This window comes from Mixophyes fleayi, chromosome 9 (assembly GCF_038048845.1).
Source record: "Mixophyes fleayi isolate aMixFle1 chromosome 9, aMixFle1.hap1, whole genome shotgun sequence".
Taxonomy (NCBI): domain Eukaryota; kingdom Metazoa; phylum Chordata; class Amphibia; order Anura; family Limnodynastidae; genus Mixophyes; species Mixophyes fleayi.
In genome coordinates, this window is record NC_134410.1 from 11163812 (window position 1) to 11181603 (window position 17792).

At 40.3% G+C, this 17792-nt stretch overlaps 2 protein-coding genes across 6 annotated transcripts in view; one reads left to right on the plus strand and one right to left on the minus strand.

Moving 5' to 3' along the window:
• LOC142101932 (uncharacterized) overlaps positions 1 to 14699 on the minus strand; it is a 99649-nt gene extending 84950 nt beyond the window's left edge. For 4 of the 5 annotated variants that reach the window (XR_012679157.1, XR_012679158.1, XR_012679159.1 and 1 more), the window contains exons 1-2: positions 14616 to 14699; positions 9880 to 10952 (exon numbers count right to left, since the gene is read on the minus strand). Coding sequence is in view for 1 of the 5 variants with exons in the window: in XM_075186384.1 (XP_075042485.1) it covers positions 9945 to 10898 (954 nt within the window). In the remaining 4 variants the exon portion in view is untranslated. Of the gene's footprint in view, positions 1 to 8678; positions 10953 to 14615 lie in introns of those variants that run through there. The other variant, XM_075186384.1, reaches the window with a different exon arrangement.
• On the plus strand, positions 959 to 3464 carry LOC142101462 (peptidoglycan recognition protein 1-like). Its single transcript, XM_075185915.1, has 5 exons — positions 959 to 1014; positions 1640 to 1713; positions 2313 to 2517; positions 2972 to 3090; positions 3283 to 3464. The coding sequence occupies exons 1-5, from the start codon at positions 959 to 961 to the stop codon at positions 3462 to 3464; spliced, it is 636 nt and encodes a 211-aa protein (XP_075042016.1).
• Positions 14700 to 17792: the final 3093 nt, after the last annotated feature.

Consider the following 17792-nt stretch of genomic DNA (forward strand, 5'->3'; position numbering starts at 1 on the left):
CAGTGTATGAAAAGCATATTGTGACCTGTGAGATGGTCAAAATTGAATGGAAATTACTGGAAATTAGTGTTAGTGAGGTTAATAATAATGTAGGTACAAAATAATACCTAAATTATGTTATTTTAGCCCAAAAAATGGAAAACAAAACCAAACAAAACCAAAACCAAAACATGCAAGGGCAGTTTTGCCAAAACCAAAACATGAAGGTAATCCAGATCCAAAACCAAAACACGGGGGTCAGTTTATAGCAACATGTTTGTAGGTTTATTGTCCGGAAAACATATCCAGTAGAAGCCAGGAGAGGCTGCAATTTATATTACTGGCCTTAGTAGGGCTCTGAACATTACATTGTATGTACATCTGGCACAGCGGGATCTGCAGAGCATCGTACGTCTATTATTCCCAGAAATATACTGTGCAGGATTATACTACATAACAGTCTCCAGAATACTATAAACCGCTGTTCTGTTCTCCTAAATACATCACATATTGCAGACCATTACATCTATACTGGTAAAGCAGATACATTTGCAGAATATTGAGCCTGTCTGTAAATGTATAACTGATTTGAAAATTAAGCGAGCATTGGACATCTAGGATATTTTAGACAAAAATACAAATATAAGTAGGCAGAACATCTTTCAGCAGTCTGCAGATTATCACACATCTAATTTACACTCACCAATCTGAAGAACATTCCAATTCTGCATACCAAGAACCCACAACATGGGTTGGTAATGTGTGGCTGAGAGCAGGGCCTGATTATCCAATAGGCTGACTAGGCTGCAGCCTAAGGTACAAGGCTTTTGGGGGGCGCAAAATTTTTGAAAGTGCAAAATTGTGACAGGGAGAGGCACAAATTGAAATTATTTTAAAATATAAAAAAAATCTTATTCTCCAAAGTAAAAAGAAAGCATGAAAGAAAAATGTAGTTAGGTTTTAATCTTGACGTATCCCCATGGTAAACAATGAGGAGAATGAGTCCTCCGTGGGCGGGCGCTGGAGGATGAGCGAGTAGGAGAGACAAGTATAATGACAGGCGCAGACATGACAGCCCCCTCCCCCTCCACATCTTCACCCTCAGTAGCGCTCGTTAATGCCAATGTTCTATTTTAATGAGTGACAAAGATTACTGTGACCCTTTTAAAAAGCCAAGTGGATTTGAGATTTTAAAAATAGGGAAACATAAACATTAGTGGGTGTTGGGGTGAAGGAAGCTGGATTTAAAATCAAGGACGAGTTAATTTTTATCTACCATGTATTCGCCTGACGTGGAAGGTGAGGGGGCTACAAGCATATTAGCCTGGGGCGGCCTGAACCCTTAATCAGGGCCTGGCTGAGAGCCCCGTGTTACCTAAGCTGCACCTACAGGATAACACATTTCTGTTCTCAAAAGCAGGAAATCTCACATTTACTTTTCTTGTTATTGTGCACTGGTTCATCTTATTTTAATCCTTTTCTGAGATAAATTTCATAGGTGCAAAACACGTGTATTTAACAAATAATGCACATTGACAATGACAATGTGACAGGTTGTTCAGCATCATCCCAGTCACACTTTCTTGTCTATTTATGTACCCGGTACTGGGCCTATATCCGTGTGTAAGGGCTTTTCATGACCATTCTCTTCCTCTTCCAGTAACCTCGCTGTGTCTTCTAGCACCATGATACGTCTGCTTGTGCTTCTGTCAGTCCTCTGCGTCGCAGCAAATGGTAAGTGCAAAACACCTTTATATTATGTCATGTAAGTGCACAGCATAAATGTTGTACTACATAACATTATTATTACAGGCTGATCTGCAATAACACACATCTACATTGCCCCTGTATTGGCAGTAATGTGCCTGTTTGTCTCCCAAGCTTATTCCAAGGTGTCTGCCAATGTTCCTTGCAACACCTTTAGAGGTTGTTTGAAAATCACGTCCGTTTCAAGGATGAAAACGGCTCTTGTCCTCCTAAATCTGGGATGCCCATCAAAAAATGCATCTTTTCCACTATTTTATCTCATTTATATAATCTCAACCTACAAAAGTAAAATCTTGTTGGTTCAAAAGTAGGCGCACCCTGGTGCCTGACCTGCACCCAGGTGCCTAAACGCCCATAATCAGCCCAGCTGCCCTTGTGAGAAGGTGCAAGCTCTTGCACCCTAGTAGACGTGGCCATATTGGCCCATATATCTATGTGTTTCCCCAACAAAATGGTAACTGTGCTCACATGTAGGCATATGATGTCACAGAGCAGAAATTGAATCCTTTGCATATTTACAATATAACCTTAATGTCCATATGGTTTTAATCTCTTCATTTTCCCAGGATGTATAAACATTATAACCAGGACGGATTGGAGGGCCAAGAAATCTGAATGCACAGATATACTGACTACTCCTGTAAAGTACGTGATCATCCACCACACAGAAGGGGCATCCTGTGACTCCATAAATACGTGCAGCGCAGAAGTGAGCAATATACAGAACGATGATATGAAGAGGCCTAGAGAATGGTGCGACATCGGATACAAGTAAGCAACAAAGTCAGGTCACAAATGGCTGAGAATTACATTGAGGAAAGAAATACAAGTACATCTTTTGCTAAAGAACGAGTAATATGAAAAAGTGGTATGCAAGAAGAAATGTTAGTTATATTTTAAAAAATTAATAACAAAGTGAATGGTAAACTGGAAGGGGGAAGGTTGATTGCGAAGCATTTGTTACCTAGGAGACTGCAGGTCAACACTCCAATCTGAAGCTTTAGCTTTCTGTCCACTGTCCTATATGAATTTGCTTAAGAATAGACATTTCAGCACTTCAGTTATATAATCCAGGCTTTGGTACCCTTAGTACTGTTTTTACCTTAAAATTTCAATGACATAAAAGGAATGGAGACAATATATAAAAGAGAAGTACCAAAAGGGGAAGGTGTACGATTGTATTGTAGATTATATAATGATATTCCTCCCAATGTTCTTTACACAGCTTCCTAATTGGGGAGGATGGAGAAGTTTATGAGGGGCGAGGTTGGACAACTCAAGGAAATTACACAGAATCCTACAACTCCATCTCCATCAGTATCGGCTTCATAGGAGACTTCACCGGTAGGTGGGAGCAGAATATAATAAGTGGTAGACATGGGGGGTAACAATGCACATAGGGGTAATGAGTTTCAGTCATTGTACCTTACCTTCCCTATTACTACTGTATAAAGCTCTAAACATTCATTATTGTCATGTTCTACATCAAGTTATTTTTCATCATTTATTAACTCTCTTATTTCTCCATTCCCACAGATCACCCCCCCAACAGTACAGCTCTATTTGCAGCTGAACATCTCATTGCTTGTGGGATGTACAAACGTTACATCAGTAAATGTTACATATTGAAGGGGCTCCGCGATGTGGATGACACAACCTGTCTCTGTGAAGACAGTCTGTACAGAGTCATCCAGGGCTGGCCCCACTATAAATCTTGAGATGAATCCTCTGGTTCTCTTTATATACAGACATATTTACTACTGCTTTGACCAAATCCAGACAACCAATTTCACTCACGTAGATTTGATAGAGCTTCGACAAAGACAAGAAGATGCTCAGAATCTCCGTCTGTCCTTATGTGCTTAGCGAGAGCCTTTCTAATGAAGTTTGATTTAAATGATAGTTTGGATAACAATTGGCGTCCAGATATTTGCTTTGTTACCAAGATTAAAGAAAATATATTTTGCATCTATCACCTACCACTGTCTGCTGGGTTCTTTTTTTAAAATGAAATGACCACTAATTTTTTCTCTGCTCTTGAAAAACAACATATTACCCCATCAGCCTCTCTCTGTAGGAAGAAAGATGGGCGCCCAGTGGATGATCCTCCTGCTCGGCACCGGAGCAAAGTCAACCGAGATCCGGATGTTCCGCACGATGGTCAATGGTCGGATCACTTCCGGCTTCACTGGGGCCCATAGAGGATTTTCCATCAACATTTACCCATAATGCCGGATGATAATCCCATCAGTTTCAATCAGATTATTATCTGGCATTATTATCTCTTATCAGGACAATTATCCAATATTGCTGGTGATATCACAGTGTGTGTGACCAGTATATGCAGCAGCTAATTGTGTTTCAGTGAACTGCAACCAAGTAAAACAATAGTCCTGGCTGTCTGCCAAGTCCTAGTATAGTGAGTAGGAGAGAGGGGATGTGAGAGGGCAGATAACTAACTTTTCTAACAGAATTGATACATTTTAGCGTAAATCTCCAACTCACAAGTAGATAGGTTAGAAACATGTTTCCTATATGCTTATTCATCTACCAGAAGGAAGCAGAAAAGGTAAACTAATAACAATACATTGCAAATCATCTTATCAATTGAGAGATGTGAATTAAAAAACACAACAACAACAGGATTTACAACCATATATTTAAAAAATATATTTCATGTTAATTTTATGTACAGATAATAGAGGGATAACGCTGTATAATCTGATGACACTCCATAGATCATCCCCAGTCTTGCAGAACAGATAAGTGCACCCATCATATATACAGGGGGGGCAGCTATTTGGGGGTTGAACCAATATTCACAAGAATGTCATCTATCCAGGAACTCTTAAGATCACTGAGGTACGAGGCACTTGGTGATAATTACCATAGTGCCTCATGCCTCAGTGATATCAACAGTTCCTAATGAATTAATTGGCTGAATAGAGAATGGTGATGTCACACAACAAACATGTTACAGACATCCCATGTCATTAAGCAAACTCGTTATGTGTGTAACTGTAAACCAACCAGTGTGTTCATAAATCCAGTTATACAATCGTACAATATGTGATGGGTAAATCTGACTGATACAACCTGAAACTACACAACAAATGCCTGTGATACAGGAGCTGTCTCTGTGCTCATGGTCTTACTCTCAGATGCTTTCTCTGCTCCCAGGTTCACTTGGTCTGAGTTGCATCAAACTGCAGCTAGAAATGTACTTCAAAATAGGGAAGATAACTGTCCTTGTACCCAGCAGCTCTCAGTGCCAACCCTGAGTCATGGATCAGCTCTCAGTGCCAACCCTGAGTCATGGATCAGCTCTCAGTGCCAACCCTGAGTCATGGATCAGCTCTCAGTGCCAACCCTGAGTCATGGATCAGCTCTCAGTGCCAACCCTGAGTCATGGATCAGCTCTCAGTGCCAACCCTGAGTCATGGATCAGCTCTCAGTGCCAACCCTGAGTCATGGATCAGCTCTCAGTGCCAACCCTGAGGCATGGATCAGCTCTCAGTGCCAACCCTGAGTCATGGATCAGCTCTCAGTGTCAACCCTGAGTCATGTAAACTAAAGCCTGTATGATATTCCAGCATTGCTCCATCACTCAGTGTGGTCACTGAGAGCTGCTGGTGTGTACAGACCAGATTATCTCCATAGGAAACAAGGTTCCCTCTTTGAAGACCATTCTACCTGCATTTGATGCCACTTAACGTATCTCAGATCAATGGATCTCAGAGACAGTAACCGGGATTAAGGATCCTTAATTGAAGGTTGTAAGAAGAAATCTCACTGTGTACAAAACAGAATAAGCAAACTCATGTCCAAGTACTCCAGGTATTTGTGCATACACTGAAATCATCATATCATGAAAAGCAAAATCAGTAAAATACATCACATAAAGCAACTATTTTACCTTAAGATGAGCTGCCACTTGCTGGGATATTACTATTCCTGTTATAGATGTTAATCTGTCCTTAAACATAACTTGTTCATCTTCTACTCTTCATTCAGAGCCACCCAGCGTCCTTTGCTGCAAGTCAACATTTTGCATTTGTTATTGCTGTGAGGACATTAGTTACTCCTGTTTTCTTTCCTGGTCAGCACTGACGTCCTTCCATTCTGCACAAGGTGGTCTCTGAGAGACTACTTAGGTCAGCAGTGTCAATCATTATGACAATGCTGGCTGGAATACAGGTTGGCTGCACATATACAGCAAGATAACTATCTCCATGTCACGTGAGAGGTGCAAGTGGGACATAATGATACTAAAGTGTTTTAGACATAAAATGAAAATACAACAAAAAACTAATAGCATAAGCAGATCTTATAGCTGCTAAAAGTATAATAGCAGATTAAGTTTTTTATTATTATATCTGCTGAGCATTTTCAGCAGGGATATTGAAAGTTTCTATCAGTTTATTTCTTTCAAACTGTAGTTATTGCCTCATCATATAATAACAACAAAAAAAAATCAACGGGACACAAAAGTCCAAGACCAGAACGAACACAGAATGAATGGTGGTGTAATGTCAAGAAAATCAGAGGAAAGAAACCTTGGAGATACAGTTCCAGTTAATATGAAGATCAGCAACCAGTGGAGCCAACCACAGGCAAAAGACAGTAGAATACTTGGTTGTAGAGGAAGACGTCATAAGCTGGGTAGACACTACAGGTTTTTCAATTGACAATTATCGTGGCAATCACACGATAACCGACCGATCAACCCGATTTTGCATCAGTGTGTACATCGTATGCTTCAGCAATCATGTTTTATCGTACCAAAGCACATTGTATTGTTTAATTTGATTTTATAACCAGACTATAAATCTCTATAAACGATGGCAGGCAAATTCTGAAGTGTGTACACACTCCCGACTAGCATCGTAGGCAGTTATCTATAGAGTGTGCAGAGTCACAATTTTTTCAGCTATTGGGTATGACAGATAAAGATCACAGAACTGAAGGTAAATCGTGTAGGTGTGTACACAGGATGAGTATGCTCATCGGGACTTTGTTTTTTTGTCTGCAAAAAGACATTTAATAAATCAGAGAAGGGCTAGTAAAATGGTGCATGGGCTGCATAACAAAACTTATCAGGAAAGACTTCGAGAGCTGATCACGAATACCTCAGAGAGAAGGGACTGAGATGATATCATAGAAACTTTTTTTTTTTTTTAAAGAAACTAAGGGTGATAGAAACATGGAACAGTCTCCCAGCAGTTGTGGTGGGGACTCATACAGTACAAGAATTCAAGAATGTATGGGCCAAACATATGGCTATTGTTATAAAATATTGAAAGACATAAAAACACACATAAAAGATTAGCTGGACCTATAGGAACTTTTCTGACATCAAATTCTGTTTCTATGTAGATAAGCAAATGTGTTTATAAGTTGTATAGATGCTTTATCATGCATATCATAACAGATACATATGTTAAGCTCAGTCTTTCCCCATCTATGTACTATTATTCCCACTTCTTGCTCATAGAATCTTATTACTTCCCCACAACCAGAGTAGCTGTGAGAGGAGTGAGATGTAGGTCATCATTAGCAGATAGCAGGAATAAGATAGAAGATAATGAATAACTATCTCTCAACCCAGCCTCGTTCCAATTACCACCTATTTTTCTCCACCACTTTGCCTATAAAAAACCTGAGTGACTTCTGTACAGTCGCTCATCTCGGTTTCTCTCTTTTCATACTATTCTCAAATTTCTGCAATCGGGATTCTGCCCCCAAAATTCCCTCTGCGAATACACTCACAAAAGTGATCGCTGATCAACTTACAGCAAAATCTAAGGGTAATAACTCCATACTCATTCTCCTGGGCCTCTCTGATGCTTTCAGCACTGTTGATCGCCCTCTTCTCCTGCCCACACTTCACTCCATTCGCCTTAGTGACACAATTCTTTCCCGGTTCACTTCTTACCTATCAAAGCGCTCTTTCAGTGTCTCTACAACTGGCACATCCCCCTCCACTCCTCCCCTGACTGCTCCCCTTCTGTACTATCTGTAACCGTCTCCCTGATATCTCCACATAGATGTCCCAATGCTTCCTAAAGCTCGACATGTCCGATACAGAACTTATCTTCTTCTCTCCTTCAACTCAAATCCCTCTCACTGCAATTAACAATAATAAGGGATGGAAAGTAAGTAACATGAAAATGTTATGAAAATATGGAGATCCCTTTTAAACAGATTTTGGCCTTCCTGCCTTAAACTGAACTAATTTCCTTCTAAACAGATAACTCAACCATGAACCAGCAAAGAAATAGAACTTGGTCAAGATAAGTTTAACTTTTAAACAGATTTTGGGCTCCCTGCCTGGAACTGGCCCAATTTCCTACTGAACAGATCATTCAACCCTTAACCAGCAAAAGAAATAGAACTGATTTTTATTTCAATTTATTTCTATATTATAACATATATCAGATGTAATATTCACAATGTTCTTGTTTTTGTACAAAGTAGATTAAATTGTTTCATCCTTACACTTAGTTTAAGGTGGAAAAAAAATTAACTTGACTGTAGTAAAGGGGAAACACACACACACACATACACACACGCATACACACACACACACACACACACACACACACACACACGCACACCAGGGATCAACTGTAAACCATGAGATCTACAGATATCACATCAAAATGTTAGGAGCCTGCTGTAAGATTGTAAGAAGCACTATTGTTTTATATAGCTCCTGGTTTAAAATTAATCTCTCTATAAAAAAAAAAAAGTTATAAACATAAAAAGTATATTTCAAGGTTAGCTCTGATCAAAATGAAATGTTGAAGCAGTTAAGTCTTACCTTATCAACACCCACTCAGCAGACCAAGCAGAGAGGATACAACAGAGCAGCAGGACCGTTACCACTATCGGGACCCCAACCTACCCCAGGATCGCTGCTTTCAAGAAAGTATCATCATCAGCAAATTTTATTTATATAGCGCCAGCAAATTCCGTAGCACTTTAAAAGTGGGAACAAACACAGTAATAAAACAATACTGGGTAATGCAGATAGACAGAGAGGTGAGATGCTTACAATCGATACGAAAATGCGAGTCCGATATATGAGTTCAAGTTCCACATATTGCATATTGGTCCAGCCAGAATAGAGTTAAAGTGTCCAGTGGGCCATATAATCCAGTCACACAACAATGTTCGTCAGGGGGACAAAGGGTTGTTATCTTGTCTGAGCTGTGTAAAGGGTGCTAATAGCGTAACCTAGGGAGGTTAAGATGGTGGTTGAGGAATATTATAAGCTTGCCTGAAGAGGTGGGTTTTCAGAGAACGCTTGAAGGTTTGAAGACTAGAGGAAAGTCTTACTGTGCGAGGGAGGGAATTCCACAAAGTGGGTGCAGCCCGAAAAAAAGTCCTGTAATCTAGAATGGGAGGATGTACTGAAGGAGAGGCAGATCTTATGTAGAACAGAAGTGTTGAGTTGGGAGATATTTTGAGACAACTGAGGAGATGTATGTAGGTGCAATCTTGTTGATGGCCTTGTATGTTAGTAGAAGTATATTATATTGGATTCGGTAAAAAACAGGCAACCAATGTAGAGACTGACAGAGTGGCTCAGCAGAGGAAGAACGATTTGCAAGGAAAATCAATCTAGCCGCTGCGTGCAAAAAAGATTGTAGGGGTGAGAGTCTGATTTGGGGGAGACCAGTAAGGAGGGAATTGCAATAGTCAATGCGGGGGATGATGAGTGCATCAAAGTATAATTTGTTTTATCTAAACTGCTTGAACTGCACCCAAAACCAAACTTTTAGTTTTGGTTTTACAGTTCTTTAGGATAAAATTATTTGAATAACACACTACTATGGATGCAGACCTTTATATGAAAGCCTAGAAAAATAATTTTGGAAATAATTATCGTAGAAAACAAGAATGTTTTCCTTTGTTTGAAAATTACATTGTATGAGGATTTGTGGCTACGGTGCAGTGTAAACACAACCACACCTTTAAGGAAGATTATGGAACAGTGAAGTCTTCGCTTATGAGATGTATTCTACAACTGACAATGACAACTTTCCCAAGTTCACGTGGTAAAATGTGTAAATGGAAATACAGACGTAAACTATTTTTCACAACTCTAGTGTCACTCATAAAAGTTACCTTTATCTTCATGTAGAGCAAAGAGTGTCTGACAACAACTCTCATTATAGGTAACATGACTCCCCTCAAAGACTCCAGTCGTTGACTTGTTCAGTTGAGCCCTGAACCCGCTTACACACAGCATGTTTTAAATGTACTTTTCTGTGTTTGATAAGGCTTGAATTTTGATTGAAGCCTTTTCCACATTCATTGCAGACATACGGTCTTTCCCCGGTATGCGTTCTCTGATGTTCGATAAGATTTGACCTCTGTGTATAACTTTTCGCACAGACAGAGCAAGCGTAAGGCCGCAGTCCTGTGTGAGCTCTCTGGTGTGCGATGAGGTTTGAGATCTGAGTGAAACGTCTGCCACACTCACTGCAGGAGTACGGCCTCTCTCCTCTGTGCGCTCTCTGGTGAGTGACAAGGTGGGAGCTGCGGGAAAACCTCTTCCCGCACTCAGTACACCCATAAGGACGCTCCCCTGTATGAGCCCTCTTATGGGTGACAAGGTTTGATATAAGAGTAAAGCTCTTTTCACAGTCATTGCAGACGTACGGCTTCTCCCCCGTGTGGGCTCTTTGATGTGCGATAAGGTTTGAGCTGTCGGTGAAGGTTTTACCACACTCTGTGCATGCGTAAGGCCTCTCTCCTGTGTGGGTCCTCTGGTGTTTCACCAAATTTGAGCTATCTGTAAAGCCTTTGCCACAGTCCAGGCAAACAAATGGCTTCTCTCCTGTGTGGATTCTGTGGTGCGTAACCAAAGATGATCTCCGAGTAAAACATTTCCCACAGTCTGCGCATGCAAACCTCTTTTCTAAATGTGCTCTGTATTTAGTTTGCTTTTGTCCCCCTTTACACAGTTTGTATCTTTTTATCTGGACATGTTTTTCTTCTTGGGTATTTTTTCTTTTCCCTTTGCTACGTGACTTGTTCTCATTAGATCCAGTCTCTTGGAATTTCAGGGAATTGGATTTGGTTTTCGGAGACTCTCTGTCGCTGTCTTCAGCCAGATCATACTGGAGGGTGATATCTTCCATAGTTAATGGAAGAATGATAATTTGTGGTCCGATCACTCTTAGTAAGCTTCAAATCTGTAAAAAATAAAAAAAAGTATAATAATCTTTATTAATTTGCTATTATTTGTTTGAATCAGGCATAAGATGATTTAAATTAGGCTTCAATGTTTTATTATTGTGCTTTACAATAGGACTGTGTTGATTATTTAACATAAACTGTCACTGATTTTATTTCATGTTTTTTATTTTGACAAAATCTTGACATGATAAAACTTTAGTCTGTTTTGTCATTACCTAAAATCCCAACAGCACATTAAATAAGCTACATTAATGAGAGTGTTCTATGTAGGGTTTTTTCTTGCACCCTTGTAACTAACCATCCTGCAACATTTCTTTCTTCTGATCCGTACCCTGAAACAAAAGTTAAATTTTAAATTGTATTATTCACACTCCATATACAATTATAGTGCGTTCCGGCCACAGAAGCGGCATATCAAGTACCTTAAGGTTTGCATCTTGCTTTGTGCCCACCTCATTTAGGACTCGACCTGTGTATTGTTTCTGCTAATGTGTCTTATCTTGAAACAATGCAAAACGTAGATTTAATTTTGTCCAATATTTGGAGCGAAGAACACTTTAATAAATGTTAATTATAAATAAGTATATTGTCTAAAGACAAGTCCCAGCATTTGATGCTAGTGATTAGGGTATTTTCCTTACATGAATATTATAGTGTATCTTCTGTGGCAGTCTCAGACCATTAGTCCCTGTAGTGCTGTACTGCAGGGGAGGGGAAGGGTAACGAATCAACAGCTTCCTACCAATTCTGGCCCCTGCAGTATATTTGGCATCACAGAAGTGTCAGCACATTTTAATAACTCAATGTTTAAATGTATGTAAACCAGTTAAAGGTCCAGTGAACCCCATGTTATTTAATCCCGCCCCTTCATAATATAGTCTCTGTATTACCGCTGTTCTTATTCATGGGCAACGCACCAAACCTAATGCAGGATTTCTAAAATCCTGGATTCTGTGTGGTGGTTTAGCCAAAGTCACACATTTTTTTAAAAGGATTTTGCATTAGAGGTGACAGCCGCATTGGGCGTCACCTCTGATGTCACTGCACTATGTCACAGTCATCAGGATTTAGTAATGTATGAGAGAAGAGAACTTCCTCTCAGCACATGGGGTCATTCAGGTCCAATGACTGCTCGCTCAGCCATTTAACCCTGAAAATTAAGAGCAATGTAGAGAGGGTCATTTGCTGTATAGGAGAATGTTAGAATTGTAATGTAAAGAAGAGAGCTTCATACCACAAGACTTAAAGCACACAGAGGACATGTGCGATTCGGTCTCAGTGGAGCTTGGGGCACTATAATCATCAGCATTTATTTATATAGCGCCAGCAGATTCCATAGCGCTTTACAACTGGGAACAAACATTAATAAAACAATACTGGGTAATACATACAGAGAGGTAAGAGAACCCTGCTCGCAAGCTTACAATCTATGGGACAATGGGAGTTTGAAAGGCAAGGGCATGTGCTACATCATATTGATCCAGCTAGAATGTAAAGGTAAAAAGTATTGAGTGGGCTGTGTGATCAGTCACACAGCAATGTTGGTCAGAGGTTTGTTGACTTGTCTTAGTTGTGTAGATGGTGGTAATAGGGTAACCTAGGGAGATTAAGATGCTGGATGAGGAATATCATAAGCTTGTCTGAAGAGCTGGGTTTTCAGAGAATACTTGAAGGTTTGAAGACTAGAGGAAAGTCTTACTGTGTGTGGGAGGGAATTCCACAAAGTGGGTGCAGCCTAAAAAAACTCCTGTAACCGAGAATGGGAGGATGAGAGTGGTAGAGAGACGCAGATCTAGTGCAGAATGGAGGTGTCGAGTTGGGAGATATTTTGAGACAAATTAGCAATTTTGTTGACGGCCTTGTATGTTAGTAGAATTATATTTTGGATTCTTTAAGAAACAGGAAACCAATGTAGAGGCTGACAGAGTGGCTCAGCAGAGGAAGAACGGTTTACAAGGAAATCAGTGTGGCTCCTGCATGCAAAATACATTGTAGGGGTTCAAGTCTGATTTAGGGAAGACCAGTAAGGAGGGAATTGCAATAGTAGATGCGGGAGATCATGAGTGCATGAATTAAAGTTTTTGCAGTGTCTTTTTGCATTGTCTTGTGTGAGATGTGTGCGTATTCTGGAAATGTTTTTTAGATGTATGTAACATGATTTAGATGTAGAGTCGATGTGGGTAACAAAGTATAGTGTTGAGTCGGGTATGACAATCCCCTTCATGTCATTCTTCATCAGACTGATATAATATTCTTTTCTGCATGTTAAAAAACTTTCTTCAAAACAATATCAACTAATAATGCCCAGAAAATAAGAATAGAAGATAAGAATCGTTTCTAAGAAAAAAAGATAACCTTTATTATGCAGCTGGTCAATACTGAAATACAGGGAAATGACCAGGGACAAAAAAAAAAACAATTGGACCTGTTGTTGACATAAGGGACAGTTTGTCCTGCATTCGTGGTCCATTCCGTCTGTGCTGGGTCCACCGGATGGTGAATGCAGCATAAATGCTATTTGCCCATTACACACAAGATGTCATCATGGACAGACCATGGACACAAGAATATAGGAAATTCTGTATGCTTCCGGTCCAGCAAACCAGATCACACTGGTCCAAATCTGTGTGGCGGTCCAATCAGTGCACATATACAGACTACTGTCATTGGTCTTTTTACCCTGAATGAGAGAAAGACGATTGCATTTCCAATATCATGGAGACTGGTGCTGCAAAGGTCACACACATGGCAACTATGTACTTATTTAGTGTAGAATGGCAGACAAAATCCCCATGCAAAAAATAATTAAAGATTGAATGTAATTGTGTACTAATATAAGCCATCAAGTGTATGACGTTAGAAGACATTGATCTTTTAATTGCAGTAAGGACTAAAGCTGGGTACACACTACAGAAATTTTAACCAACTTTTTATGCCGAGCGATTTTACATGTGATCGATGGTCTGATTGCTCGGTCCATGGACTGCATACACACTAGCCTTGTTTAGGGCGATAAAGGGAAGAGCGGACGTCCCTTTAGCGACTTTTTACAGCCATGTTGTCGTGAGCAATGACTGTTATTTCGTACTCACTGTTGTGGATCGGTCGGAAGTTTATACACACTACACAACGGAAACGAGATTGGAACGAAAATATTAAACTGTACGACCAACCACATGAGGCGACAATCGTCCATTTGGGCAGACTTTCTACCATCGTGTCACTGCACACACTGACCCGACTTTGGAACGAGCGGTCGTATGACGGCTGATTGAGCCGATTATTGGACGAAAACTGTGTAGTGTGTACCCAGCTTAAGTAAAGATATGAAGTAGATGTTAAGTCTTGTTAATAATAAGAATAATGTATAACACTGTTCAGTCCATGCATGTGGTTGGGGTCTTATAGTGTATCTGGGATACTTGTAGCTTTGCAGTTGTTGAGGCACTACAAGTCTCAGCATGTTCTGACAGGCATGCTGGGACTTCTAGTTCCCCTACTGCCACAAGTTGTCAGTTAGAGGTATTGTTACTGTGCACTGCAGGGCTCAGCCTGGGCCTTGGTCTCAGCCTCTCACCCGCGGGCCCAGCCCTGCACAGAGCACACACCCCACCACAGCCCGTACTGCCCTGCCTGCAGCCCGCAGCCCCCAGCCTTACCTTGCCCTAAATCTGCCCGTACATGGCCAGGAGCTAGAGGCGGCGCCCAGGTGACCGATCCACCTCCGAGCGCCCGGAGGATTCTGGGAATCGTAGTCCTGCGCGGTCTGCACACAGCAAGGGTTACAGGGCTGCGTGAGGAATAAAACTACAACTCCCAGTCCCAGGGTGAGTGCCATAAATAAGGACAGTGTCATAATTATTATTTATTTTAGTTGGGGTTTCCTATACATTAAAGAAGACAAATTAAGACACCCCCCCTCCCCATAAGGATAGAAAGTGTCATGTCTGTTCCATAGTTTTATACCATTCATACTTAATGGGCATTGTCACTAAAATGTGAGGTGTTTTTTTCTAATTGTGACAGCTCCTGAGAAACTATCATAAAGTATTAACAGAAATATTGTTTATTTTTATGTAAATCGTCGAATGTTAAAAAATGTAACTATACAGCTTCCTCCTATCACTCTACTCAAGATTATTTATAATAAAAGTTTCAGCTGCTTTTGCCTATTACTGCAAGTAATATAATTATAATGTAATGTTCTGTAGATAGATCAGAGGCACCATGTGATAACTTTGGTGGTTCAGAAAAGTGTTATTGGCCAGAATGAGATATTTATATTGTAATCCACACATCTCAATTTGCAGCTAGTATAAGCATGAGGAATGCAAATTATGGAGAATATTAATGTTACCAGATTTCTAACAATTTGGGGACATTTTGGCTGCACATTATGTGTATTTCTGAGAGTGCTCATGGACTCCTAAGATAGTCTGCCATTCTACCAGACTGCGGGGAACGTGGTCAGGGACATGGTCATAATAACACAATTCAAAACATCACGGCGTGGTAATTAGTGGGGGAACTACCATACGGACAGCAGGTGCGGTGCACCGGGGCCCATGGAGATAATGAGGCCCACTCAACAGGTAACTAGCGAGCTGTGGGCCCCGGTTCCCTACTTGCCGCTTCCCTAAATTTTAGTGGGCAGTGTTCTGTAATTGTTCTTTTTCATAACACAGGCCGGCGATCGGTTCGGAGATACCCCCTTGGGCTTTGGGGTGGAGATGAATTGGCTGCAGGGGGGGTCTCACAGCACAATTAGCCCAGGCGCCTACATTGCTTTAATCCGACAGCTCGCTAGTTATGTGCTTTGGTGGTAAAGCAAAATACATCACCGCGCAGCGGTGGGCGAGGTGTGATGCAGAGGTGGGCCGGCTATTATGCTCATTACATCCCCACAAACTGGCCACCCTGACTTTATAGACCTCTGCCCTGCATCTTCCAGATGCATACCACCATTGTTGGTTGTAGTTTATGTGGACTACTGTATAATTCCGTGGAGGTAGACGTTAGGAGCCTGTTCTAAGAAATGTATATATATCATATGCCCAGCTAACATAATTTGTATTATGAGCATGATTTCAGGAGTTCCTAATATATATAAGTGGTCAGTGGGTTTATTCAAAACTACATACACCCCATTAGCAGCACGGTGGCTCAGTGGTTAGCACTTCTGCCTCACAGCACTGGGGTCATGAGTTTGATTCCCAACCATGGCCTTATCTATGTGGAGTTTGAATGTTCTCCGTGGGTTTACTTCAGGTGCTCTGGTTTCCTCCCACATTCCAAAAACATACTAGTAGGTTGATTGGCTGCAATCAAATTGTCCCTAGTCTGTCTGTGTGTGTGTGTGTTAAGGAATTTAGACTGTAAGCCCCAATGGGGCAGGGACTGATGTGAGTTCTCTGTACAGTGCTGCGGAATTAGCAGCGCTATATAAATAGCTGATGATGATGATTAGTAATATGTTGCACAGCGATTCCTTTTCCTAATCTTCTGCCAGTGCCCCAGACAAATTCTCTAATATTTCAGGTATACTTTTTGTTTAAACATGTATGTAGAATAAAGACACAAATATTGATTATATTTTTGGAGCACTGTATTAATATTAAATAAATCCTATACTAAATATTAGCTGCTATTTAGGGATATCTTCTTATTTACCCAATACAAGTGTATTTTATTGTTCTATGATCTTTTACTATGTGTATTTTTACATAGATTGATCTTATTCATGATCTATATCAAAGTTAATCATAAAAAAAAACTATTCAGTCACTTTACATATTTGCATTAGTTTACTATTACAGACACATTTGGATGCCATGGAAACGTCTATATACCAATATCTTGAGTTGTACGTGTATGTACAGATGGAGTGGTATATTGTAGTAAACAGTAAATCATAGCTAAGCATTTGGTAAAGAATCGAAGCTAACCTGTGTCAGATCTGTAATTAGATGAGCTGGGCTTACTTTCAGATATTCAAGTAAGTTGCGAAAGTTTTCTGCAGCACAATGTCATTCAATAAACTCTGCTCATCTGATGCCGGTCAGCACTGGGCTGTTACAGAAGGGAAGGAAGGGATCTTTTATTTGTATTTTATTCTTAGTGTTAAAGAGCAAGATAGCTCACACTGCATGTGGTGTGCTCACAACCACCTCTTTCTTCCTATGGGATTTCCTGTATTTTTGCACCGTAATAAATTTAAGGCCTTTTAATACATATATTAATATATTATAAAAATCGGGACAGCGATGTGTAATACTTTGGAAAACAGTAGCTTTTGTTGTAGTAGATCTTGCAATTTGAAAACCACAAGAAAAAAACGCAGCAAAATCTGCCGTTTCCATACTAGAAATGTCCCCCCAGGCAATTAGCGGAAATAGTATATATTCCTATAAATGTTTCACTGCGTTTGGTAAGTAAGGAAGGGTTGGCTTCATTTGACAGAGCAAACTGCAGTTTCATAAAATTATCTTTCAAACATAGTTAAACTTGTGCACATCGTTTGGAAAAAATAGATAATACATTTTTTTACAAGCTGATGTATGAACTTTGTTTTATATAAAGGTATGTTTAACATAACGAGCTACCTGCCGTCAGTGTGACAGGGGCCTCATATCACTACTCTGTGCTGCTGGGGACCCGGCTCCTTCCTATCCCCCATTTGTCTCCTGCCCTCCCACAAACGGATCACTGCTTCCCCCACAAGGTCAACACTCACTAAAATACTCTGCGCTGCGTGTCAAACACACCTTAAAACCAGAAGAAAAAGCTTACCTGAATTTCAGATACTGCGACTACACCAGAAGCACCTGCATTCTGGT